General features: G+C 50.4%; 1 protein-coding gene across 1 annotated transcript; it reads right to left on the bottom strand.

Annotated features, from left to right (window-relative positions):
* Positions 1–2646: 2646 nt before the first annotated feature.
* On the bottom strand, positions 2647–6683 carry PDZK1IP1 (PDZK1 interacting protein 1). The gene is made up of 4 exons (XM_048946010.1): positions 6473–6683; positions 3879–3987; positions 3232–3330; positions 2647–3126 (listed from the first exon to the last, which is right to left on the bottom strand). Exons 1-4 carry the CDS (start codon positions 6537–6539, stop codon positions 3054–3056), a joined length of 348 nt encoding a protein of 115 aa, XP_048801967.1. The 5' UTR covers positions 6540–6683; the 3' UTR covers positions 2647–3053.
* Positions 6684–11307: the final 4624 nt, after the last annotated feature.

Raw genomic sequence — 11307 nt, 5'->3', positions numbered from 1 at the left:
CAGCATCCGGATGGGCGATTCCTTACCGGGTACCACAGCCCCTCAGGGAGATGCCACCAGAGCCAGCCTCTTTAGCAGGGAGATGCATTAGTCTGTACACACAGCACCAAAAATCCTCCTTTCCCCCCCCCCCCCCCCCCCCATCTTTCCCTCCCTCCCCTTCCCTTTTTTTCCTTTTTTTAATTTATTTAATTTTTTTTTTCAATGCACAAACAATGGAGCTAAAAGGTTGGGTATCAGGCCGATAATCATGAATGACGTGTCGTTATTACACGGCGCACATCCATTATCTCCCACTCCAGCCATGTCACAGACGGCTGGAGGAGGGCAGATAACGGGGTGCCTTCATGCAGATGGCTTATTATCAGGATGTTCCAGGAGGGGCTTTAAGACAGTTAGCGATGCTGTTTGCCAGTTAAAGATTAGAGACCCCAGAGAATAATTAACAATCCCCAAACCTGGTTGTTTTTTTTGTTTTTTTTTTCTCCTGGATTCTTCTGCTTTCTCCCCCCTCCCCTGTCCTCTTTAATCTATTCACTCTAGCAGGTGTAATAAAGTGATAAGGACCGGCTCCAGGGATGTTTGTTGAGCTACTAAGGGTGTATGAATCAACAATGGATGGTATTTTACTCCTGGCTCTCAGTACCTTGAATCAAGACCAAAAACTTTGTGGCCCCATTGCCCACACGCATCTATCTCACATGCCCTGCTCCCATTTGCACCGATGCCACCAGGCAGCACCCCAAGGGGCTGTGATAGCCCCCTCCATGTGTTCTAGCACTGTTACTCACTCCCATAGTGGTGCCAAACCTCCCTTTGTGCTCTGCAGGTCCAAATCCCGCTGCTTGGATGCTGAGGAGCCCAGCACCAAGACAACAAGCCAAGGCTGCACTGCGTGGGGCAAGGGTGGAACAAACCTCCTACTCTGCAACACTTCAACCCCATACAGCAACCCCTCAGTTGCTGGAATAATGGAATGGAATAATGGAATAATGGAATAACCACCTGGAATAATTCACATATCCTCAGAGTAAGGCAGAATTAACATGCCTTTGTTAGTGGTATCACCTGGGGCCAGCAGGTGATTTTAATGGTTGGCAACCCTGCCCATGGCAGGAGATTGGTAACAGATAATCTTTGAGGTCCCTTCCAACCCAAGCCATTCTATGATTTGATGATCCCAAGGTTTCAGGTACTGCAGGGCGCCCTAGGGCATCCCCCAGCTCATGGGGAGTGCAGTGGGTGCCAGGACACTGTCTTCCTCACCATGCTCTTCCACCAGGAAGGGATGGTGCAGCGTTGTGCTACAAACAGCATCCCCAGCCCTATCAGTGGGAGATGAGATATCCTAATTATGGCAACGCAGGTGAGGATCCAGGCCATATCAACCAGCACAGAAAGGTAAACAAGAAAGACAACAATAGACCCTTAACACTCATTAGCTGCGTCAGATAATACCTCACTTTTCTCCCTTTGGGGCTTAAAGTCTAATTAAGATTTTCCAACAATAAATTTCATTTATGCTTGCTCCGTTTTGTTTGTTAGAGACCGCCTGGGTTCATCCCAAAATCCCCATCCCTGCCCTTGCCCAGACTTACATCTGCCCTCCTCAGAAATGGGATGCCACACACTGAGCAACCCTGCGTCATAGAATCGTTAAGGTCAGAAAAGACCTCTAAGATCATTTAATCCAACCATCTACCTGCCACCACTGCCCACCCCAAACCCATCACGGCTCACCCAGGGCGTGCATGCAGTCGGGGACAACTTGTTACTCATTATAAGGCCGCTGTTTTGTAACTTCTTTTGCAACTGAGAGGTAAAAAATTAATGGGTTCCAATCTTTCTGCCACTCCTCGAGCCACGAGCCAGAGTGCTGACACAGCAGGCTGAAAAATGAGTAATCCTTGTACATTCTGCTAAGCAAATCATTACCAGGAAGATCTGGGAAGCTTGTTTGTCAGAGCTGTGCAGTGTGGCAGCCACCAAAGAAAAGACAGGAGGTGAGCTGGGGGGGGGTGGGGAGGGGACTCCTTCCCATCCCTATGGCCATACGCCCCGAAATTACCTGGGCATGAGGCAGTGTCAGTGATGCTTATTTCAGAGCAGCACCCAGATCCTGCTGCAGCCCTGCAGTCACAAAAGCACTTCTAGCACAACGCAGCCTCCATCTGCAAAAGGAGAGCTGCACCACAGGGCTCAGCCCTTCTGAACCTTCTGCCCCATCTTCCACCCCGTTCAATTTCCCTGATGCCAGTTGTGATTTCTCAGCATTGGCTCCACGATGTTTACCTTAATGGGGAGATATCTGGCATGGGGACACTCCCGATTTGCACCACGCCTGAATTTCTGTCCCCACCCATCAGGAACATCAGCAGCATCACCTACAGAAGCTGTGGCTGCAGAAAAGGAGCTTGCAACAGTCGGTGACACCAGGTCACAACTTGTACATGGTATCTCAAGCTACATCCCCTGATGCTAAGGAAATCTAAGCTAGGAAATAAGCAATGGATCCCACCCATGAGGTGTTGACCCCTCTCTGAGCATCCTTCTCCATACTGTCCCACCCTCTCTGAAGTGCCTGAGGACTGGGAGTGTCATGAGATGCTGGAGAATCCTGTGGATCACCAGCAGAATGAGCCTGGATGGACAGCAATTCTTTTTATTGCTGGCAGAGAAGATATGTACAGGGGAGGCGATTTGTTCCGAGTTTGAAATGCATGGCATGGAGCCTTTGTTCATAAAAAGGAGGATGAGATGTTGACATGAGAGTGGGTTCTCCATTGACAGTTTCCCAGAGGGGAAAGGATATGGGGAGGGAACATGGGGTCCCATGCATGCAGCAGCATCTGGAGTGGGTCAGCATCCCCTGGTCCAGGGGGTGGGGGACATCAGCTGAGCTGAAAAGGTGGGGGGATGGCCAAAGGACTGGGGAGGTGACAGCCCCAGACCTCTCCTAGGGTCTATCAAAGGGACAGAAGTCTGAAGGCCTGGGACAGAGGAGCTGCCATGCATGGGGATGTCAGTGCAGAGGGTCCCGCCACCAGCTGGTGCTACATGGCAGTGGTGATCACCTTCTCCTCTAGATCCAAAGTGTTTTCATAGGCGTGCTTGTTCTCCTTGGACCTGTCAGAGGGAGAAGCACAAGCTGTCATCGTGTCCCAACACCTGCCAGAGGACAGAACAGGACATGACTGCTGAGCCTGAGGGTCACAGGGAGGGATGCTTCACCTGAAGTTCACTGCAGAGGTCACATATGTCCCTTCACGTCCGTTGGGCACAACAGCCTCTTCCTTGGCCCCGATGCTCACCACTGTCTCAACATTATCCCTGGAAGGGGAGAGGAAAGATCCCAACACTGGGGGCTGTGCAGGGGTAAGGGGAGAGCAGCAGAGAGAAGGGGACACCATGGGGATAATATGAGACTCTCAGAAACGTGTGACCCTGGCAAGATCTGATGGCATCTCAGCAGGGTGCTCCTGCTCATCCATCCACACACACAAAGGGTTGTTTTCTTCTGCTAACTGGTTTTTCCAGTTGCCTTCTGTGTACGCCGTTGCAAAATGATCACCCGCAGCCAGGAGTGACAGGGAAAGATAGGCAGGGCTGTGCCTCCCCTGGCACAACACAGTGTTTGTGTGCATGTGTGCACATCTCGGCCCATGGGAAAGCACCTCCAGCACTTGTCCTCATCAACACTGGGCTTCTAGACCATGTCCTATAGCCCAGCAGGCAGGCAAGGGTCAGCCAAGCTGAGCAGTGGTCCCACACTGCATCTCCCATGGGTTGAGTCCACATCACAGTGCTGTGACTGCTTGGCCACCTTATCCACCAACAAACAGAACAGCCCCAAGCACTCCCAGGGCCCCAGCACTCACTGCTGCTTCTTGCACCAGAATCTGTTGACCACGAAGCAGATTGCCACCAGCACCAGAAACACCACCACAGCAATGACACCTTGTGACCAAGGCTGAAGTTTGCCCCTGGCTGCAGGGAAAGAAGAAGAAGAGGGATTAGAAATGCATTTATGTGCTTTGCCCACTTGGGTGAGATTCTCCAGCACAGTGTCAGCAACACACAGAAGGGAGCTGAGCTCTGCAGAGCCATGTCAGAGCCACTGCCACCAGACACCAGTGGGAACACTTCAGCCCAGCTCCAGAGTCTTACATGGCAGAACACACTGTCCAGACAAATTTCTGCTCTCAACTGCAGATAACCTTCCCCAGAGGCAATAAAAGTGGACTATGCAACCTGTGTTTGCAAACCAGCCCCCCACAGGCACGCTGCCTGTGCTGCTGGCAGCTGTCTCACCCTTCCTCCTGCCTGTGCAGATGTGCTCACAGCAAAGCCTTTGGATCGACACTCAGACAGGAGGAATCCAGGCGGAAATTCCCTCTTGTATCCACATGCCTCAACTGCAGCCCCTCAGATCAGCGCTGAGCAGTGCCACACGGGTGGCAGCAGGCAGAGGGAGCAGGGCTTGGTCACCACCTGCACTACCTAATGGGCAGGAGATGCTCCTGCCCTGCAGTGCAGCCCCAAAGACAAACATTCCCCCTGCCCTGGGGGCCTGACAGCTTCATTTCCTCCCTCGCTCAGTCCTTGGCTGTTATCTCTGCTAGATTTATTTATTATTTGTGTTTTATTTTCCTGCTGGGGCCATGGTTTCCAGACTGCAATGAGGTTTGTGATGGGACTGAGGGAGTTCAGGGTCAGCTTGGGAATGGATTGTTGTCAAAACAGCAGGAAGTCCTTCTGTGCTGTGCAGGTGATGGGGCACCAGAGCACGTTTCTCCTTGGAGATCTTCAAAAGCTGCCTGGAGCTGGGCCTAGGCACCCTGTCATAGGTGTTTCTGCTGGGGCTGAGTAGGCTACCTCCACAGATCCCACCTCAACTTATCTATGGCATTCAGCAGCGACCAAAACCTCCAAGTTCTCTTCTCTTGGTCTTCCAAGAGGGAAGGTGAGAAGATAAATGGTAGGAGACCTCCCACAGCCAGCTGTGCTCAGGAGATACAGGTTTTGCGAGCAAAGCTTCCCTCAGACCGTTGTTCCCATGCAATTTCAGAGCACCCAGAGCTAAAGGGATGAGCAGTACATAAGAATGGGGCACTTCTGGCTTCGAGCAGCCTCACAGCCTCATGCCAGGGGCTACGAGAACACAGTGCACAAATATGAGCAGAAAACCAGAGCAGAGGCAAAGTGCTCAACAAGGTGCATGACCCTGAGGATGAGAGACCCCTTCCCAAAAAAGGTTTTAATGGAGGCATCCCTCCTAGAGCATCCCTGCCATCTCATCTCCCTTCTGCCCATAGTAATGATGATTTTTTCCATCACGCAGGAATTCCTCAGCCAACTAACCAGCGTGGGATGCAGACTCTGCACTCCCTGGCAGACACACACACATCCATCTGCAGCTACAAACAAGACGAGGGAAAACACCAGTGCCAAAATAAGCCCTTTCATGTGCTGTAACTCTGTTTCCATGCTCCAAGGCTGGTCTGAAGGTACATCCAGGACTTCTGGGCCATCTTTCCTGAGCGCTTAGAAGGCATCAGCTGTCCCCTGAGCTTTCATACAATCATAGACGTTGGAAAAGACCTCTAAGACCACCACCCCCAATCCCACCCCACCATGCCCACTGACCACATCCCTCAGTGCCACATCCCCATGGTTCCTAACACCTCCAGGGACAGTGACCCCATCACCTCCCTGGGCAGCTGTGCCAGTGCTTTGCTATGGCCGAGGAAGCTGTGCCAGCTCTTAAACTTCACTAAAGGCTTTTTTTTTTTTTTTTTTTTTTCCCCTTCTTTTTTTTCTTTCAAGGCAGCAGCAAAACATCCAATCCTGCTGACAGTGGAGACCCCACACTGCTCAGTCTTTCACGAGTTGGTAAACAAATAGAGGAAGAGCGGTCAAGGCCAGAGCATCAGGAGGAGAAAGGGGGAGGGAATTTTCCAGCTCTTTGGCAGGACCTGATTTGTTTTAATTACTCCTGATTATTTGTAGTGTCAGACAAGTCCCGAGTTTCGTAAAAATAATGTCAGAGCAATAGGAAGTTTCTCTATTAAGTCTCCAGGAAGGGAATGAAAGCATGATTTGCAGAGGAAAATATTTGGCCCTACCACCTCCACAGGGATCAGAGCTACAAATTAACAAATCCTGCCGCTTTGAGAGCGAGAAGCAGAGCAGTGCCTTCCAGAGGCAAATAAGAAAGCAATTTGTAAGAAAACACATCGCCCATCTTTAAGTGCTGGGGATCAGTTGGAGCTGCTGCATCAAAGTGTAACCTGGCATCAAGCTAAACAGGTAAAGACTGTTCCATCTGCAGCCAGATCTACCACTGAGCTCACATAGGAAGGCAGAGCTGCAGGGGGAACAGAGGCATTTTTCCCGTTCCTAAGCAGCTCTCCTGTCCCAAAAGCCACCCCTACCCCTCGTGCCTCTGTTTCTCCAGGAATGGAGCTCTTACCTTCCTGGCAGCTCGCGGGCTCCAGAGCCAGGAGGAGCCCGAGGGCGAGGAGCCGCAGGGCCGGCATGGTGCGGGGTTACGATGCGGGGCGGTGGGGCTGCGAACGGCGTTGCGGGGCCGGGAGGAGCCGCGCTGCGTTCAGATCCCTCAGGCAGGAACGAGCCGGGTAAATTATCAAACTTGTTAACGAGAGTGGCTGATGCTCACACCTGGATATTCAAATCCGACCCCGGGAAGGGGAGGAGGGTGTGGAGGAGGTGTCTCTTTCTTCCGCCCCAGAGAGAGGGATTAAGGGGAATTTGGGGCAAGGTGACTTGAACCTGGCTGTTCCCTTAGGGCTTGGAAGGGAGCCGAGATACACGGACAGCGATTGTACGGGTGCGGGAGGAAGAACTAACGCCCTCATCGGTAAATCCCTGCTGTGGTCTTTGGGGAATGCGGCCGAGCAGAGAGCTGAAATCTCAGCTCTGAGAGCTCCCCGTCAGCACCTCTTGTCCCACAGAGCAGGGGTTGGGGCTCCCCTAGGAACCCCTTCCCACCCCTGTGCCCCATCCCAGCACTGGAGTCCTGGGGAGCACCCACAGAGCACAGATACCACACACAGCACAGCTTAGCAGGGGAACGGAGTGCCAGGTACAGGAGAGGAATGCTGCTGTCCTTTGCACCAAGTGTCATTAACAAGCTGGGAAAACACATTTGTGGCTTAGAAACATCCTTTATTAAACTAGCCTCACTGCTGATTGCTGCAACAGACGTTGCTAGATAGACTATTAAACATCATACACAGAGCATTGGTTTTATTGAGCCTTCAGGGCTGATCCTGAAGTTTTTCTGACACCACAAGAGATAGAAACACACAACAGCAGTGCTGTCATCCTGCTCTTCATTCCCCTGCTTTCCCCAGACCTCAAGCAGTCTCATTTATCCTGGAAATTGAGGTGCACAAGCCCAGCCCCCAGCTTTCCCCCGAGTTCCTTTGCACACTCATCTCCCCCTGCCTCAATCCCCCATGCAGCACAAGGTGGGCTCAGCCTCAGCCCCACCAGCTTTGCTCATGCAGGGAAAGGTCTCTCCAAGGAGGGAACTCTCTCCATGCACCTGGGAAGGACGTGCCTATAGTGTGTCCCTTTAAAAGCAATGCTGTTACAAACCAAAAGGGATGAGCTGGCTTACGAAGAAATAATAATGAGAGTGACCTTTGGTTTCCCAGCAACATATTTGCATGTTATCCATTCCAAAGAAGAACGCAGGTCTTGTGCTCTTGGCTGCTTATTCCTTAGCACAACCTCACAAGGAAAAAAAAAAAAAAAGAAAAAAGCCTGCCTTCAGCAGAAAGCTTCACCAACACCCAGTCCTGGGTCTGTCTTTAGCAAGTGCAGCACCTGTAACATCTGCCACCTATTGCTGCCCACCCTGCATCCACATCGCTCTCAGCCTCTCCACACTCGGGGACTTCTTCCCATCTTCTCTGCTCAGCTCAGCCCCAGGGACAGCAGGGCTGATTTCCAAAGAAAGAAGAATCTTAAGGCAGGGTTCTTCTTCTTCTGCCCTTGGCCATGAGGGCAGGGACTCATTCCTTTGCTTATCTCAAAGCTCTTCTCTGCTCCCAGGCATCTGCTGAGCCTATGGCAGCTATTAGGGAGGTATGCACAACTGTGGCCAAAGGGCCCAGTGGCACCTGCTTGGCTGCACGTCACTCAGCCAGGCCTGGGGGGGGGATGAGGAACAGCAATGGCAATAGGTTTATTGTAGGGACAAGATCAGAAATTTCAGCAAATAATTTGCCACCGCTTTGTCTTTTTGTGGGAGGAGTGGAAGCGTGTGGAATTCTCGCAGTGGAAGCATGCAAAGCAGAGACCAAAAGCTACAAGTTCCCACTGCAGCACTTTGGATGTGTTGCTATCCCTCACATTTATGCTCTTGGCAGCACAGGGATGTGGCAGAGCAAACCCTTTTGGAGACATTTCACTGAAGGGGGAAACTGAGGCAGAGAAGGGCAGTTCTGTTTGCAGCACTGAGCCCCAGCCCAGCTCTCTCCAAGGGACTCTTAGGAGCTGTTTCCCATAGAACAGGACTTGGACAAATCCAGGTCTTGGCATTTCAGAATTATGTTGATATCCTCAAAAAAAACCTGACATTTCTTCCTCTTTTTTTTTTTTTTTTTCTTCTTTTTAACCAAAATTAACATTGGCTCAGAGCACATTCCTGAGCCTAAAATGTGTTCCTGGGTGATACGGCTCAGAGCAGATGCCAGTTCCTCTTTGAGAAACATTGTGGGCTTCAGTGTCTGTATGGAGGTTGGGTTGTTTTTCCTTCATTTCCTTCCTCCCTCTCAACCTCCTCCCCTGTTTCATCCACCCCATCTCCCCCACACTTCACCAGAAAGAGACATAAAAATAAAGAAATAAATAAATAGATAAAATAGATAAAAGCAAGCCTGAACAGTGCAAAAATAAAAAAATATATATTTTTTCTTCCATTGAAAACATGGGTTTTTGCCCAGACTCCCCAACAGGGTCAAGTCAGGGCTGGCAGGACGTTCCCCTCCTGCAATGGGTGAGCTATTTCCTTGGCCAGTTATTCAGTGGCAGAGTCACTTGGCAGAAGGGTTGTGCAAGGTCTGGGAAGCATGGAGAAGGACAAGGGACATCCAGAGCCACCACCCCCCAGAGGAATTTCATGAAACAATGTCCAATTGGACTGTGTAATAACCGGTGCTGGCACCCAGCTGCCGTCATGCAGTAGAGCATGGCTGCCCCAACGTCTTCCACGGGGCCTTCACCCCACCCTGTGCTTTATTACATGGCTCAAAGAGGTCCCACAAGAGCTGGTAGGTGGTCTCTAACATTGGTATTGTGTCTGTGACCCTTCATCCACCCTAGGGCTGTGCTACTCTCTTCATTTTCCTCTGAGATAACAAAATCATTGGGTTGAAAGGGACCTTAAAGACCACCTAATCCATCCCTCTACCATAAGCAGGGACACCTGCCACTAGACCTCAAAGCCACATCATGCTCAGCTTTGAACATTTCCATTGATGGAACATCCACAGCTTCCCCAAGGAACCTGTTCCATTCCCTCACCACCTTCATCGTGACAAATTTCCTTACATCCAATGTAAATCTACCTTCATTCATTTTTAAACCACTGCTGCTGCTTCTCTGCCCACCAGGTGAAGGAGGCTGGTGGGACCAATGGCTCTGAGGCTCTGGCTCTGTGTTCATGTCAGCCTGGCCCCTTGCCTCTGCTCTTCCCTGGAAGAGCAGGAGATGCTCAGACAGCTAGGAGGGAGCTGACTTTTGCTTGGATATTCCCTCCTGCCCAGAGATATCAAGTGGAATGAATAATTCACTATCTGATCATCTCTAATCTTCATCCCACAAAATCAGCAGCAAGCTGGGAGTGTTTTGAAGCCTCCAGCTGCATTTGCTGATAAGACACAAGGCTGGAGAGATTGGAAGCCCATAAAAATGATAATCTCAGGCTTCAGCGTAACTTGGTAGAAAGGGTTTCTCCCATCCTTTCATTAAGGATGGATTTCGTGATCTTCCTTAAATAACAACATGCCTTCTTACGAGGAATCTCCAGCCTGAAAACCGATTGCATCGCCATTAAGGAAGCAGGAGACCAATAAGGCAGAGAAAAGCAGCAGGACCGTGGGTTGTGGCAAGTCCATACAGAGCAAAAGGCATCTGCCTCTGTAGGCTGGGAGGAAAGTAAATGAGTGATGAGAGGCAATTCCTGAGTGCAGAGGAAAGCTCTGAGCATTAGGTGTCCCAGGGCATTTCCAGTCTCCTTAAACGTTTTCCCAGTTGCACCATTTTGTGAGTGGGAGCGAAGGGCATTAGCACTGTGCCATGCTGCTGACCACTACACCAGCCTTGAACCCAACAGCTGAGCAAAGCTCCACCACGTCCTACACCTCCTGGGCATGATGGGAAACAGCTCATCTCATTTTAGTCAGGCTTGCCACAGCATCCTCCCCTCCATCCCCACATTCCCTGAGTCTGGCTATTGCCTGGGAGAAGAACAGAAAGGAACAAAGCCAGCTCATCAGCCATTCCCATGTCAATCACTACCAACATGACCAGGAGGAAAAGAAAGGCAGAGTTGGCTGCTTGGTGGGTGTGGATGATTTCAGGAAATAATTATCCCAAATGCCAGAATAGGAGAAAATTGAAACTGTAAACTATAATCAGATGTTAAGTTGCTTTTCTTCTGCTAATTGAAATAATGTTTTCTCTGCTACCCACCACTCTACCCCTTTCAGATGCTAATCCCTATCAAACACGGCCTTACAATTACAAATTCATAGGCATCTTTCCCAGGAGCAGAAATTGCTTTGCCCTGTAACCTCTAAGATGAGGTCTTAATAGGAATTCACGAGCAGTCTCTGGTAAAGCTTCATTAGCCGGAGAGAATAGGCAAGGGCGAGTTGCTGTGCTCCCTAACCACTCTAGGGAAAAATTAATTTAAATTACTTTGTAAAGTAACAAGGACAGATAATGTGTTTCCTTCTTGGATTATTGTTTTCCAACACCCTAATGCGCTCATAGATTAGGTTACTTTGCCTGTCTTGGTGGAGGTCCACACTAACTTGTGAGGTATGGAGAGCTGCATCCTTCAGGAGGAGAAACACCAACAACGCCTCTGGGGAGAACTGGGTGGAGAAGAGGTGCAGATCTGGCTGGTGATCACCGTGGGATTATTGGGGATGCTGGGGCAGATGGCAAACATTGCCAGCAAAACTTCAGCCTAAGAGACCTGTCCACTGAAGGTGGGCATGGCTCTCCCTGTTCATGGCAGGGGAGTTGGACCAGGTGACCTTTAAGAGT

The sequence above is a fragment of the Lagopus muta genome, chromosome 5 (genome assembly GCF_023343835.1).
Source record: "Lagopus muta isolate bLagMut1 chromosome 5, bLagMut1 primary, whole genome shotgun sequence".
In the NCBI taxonomy this organism is placed as follows: Eukaryota; Metazoa; Chordata; class Aves; order Galliformes; family Phasianidae; genus Lagopus; species Lagopus muta.
The sequence above is the reverse complement of the archived record's forward strand: the minus strand, read 5'-3'. Positions and strand labels throughout refer to the sequence as shown.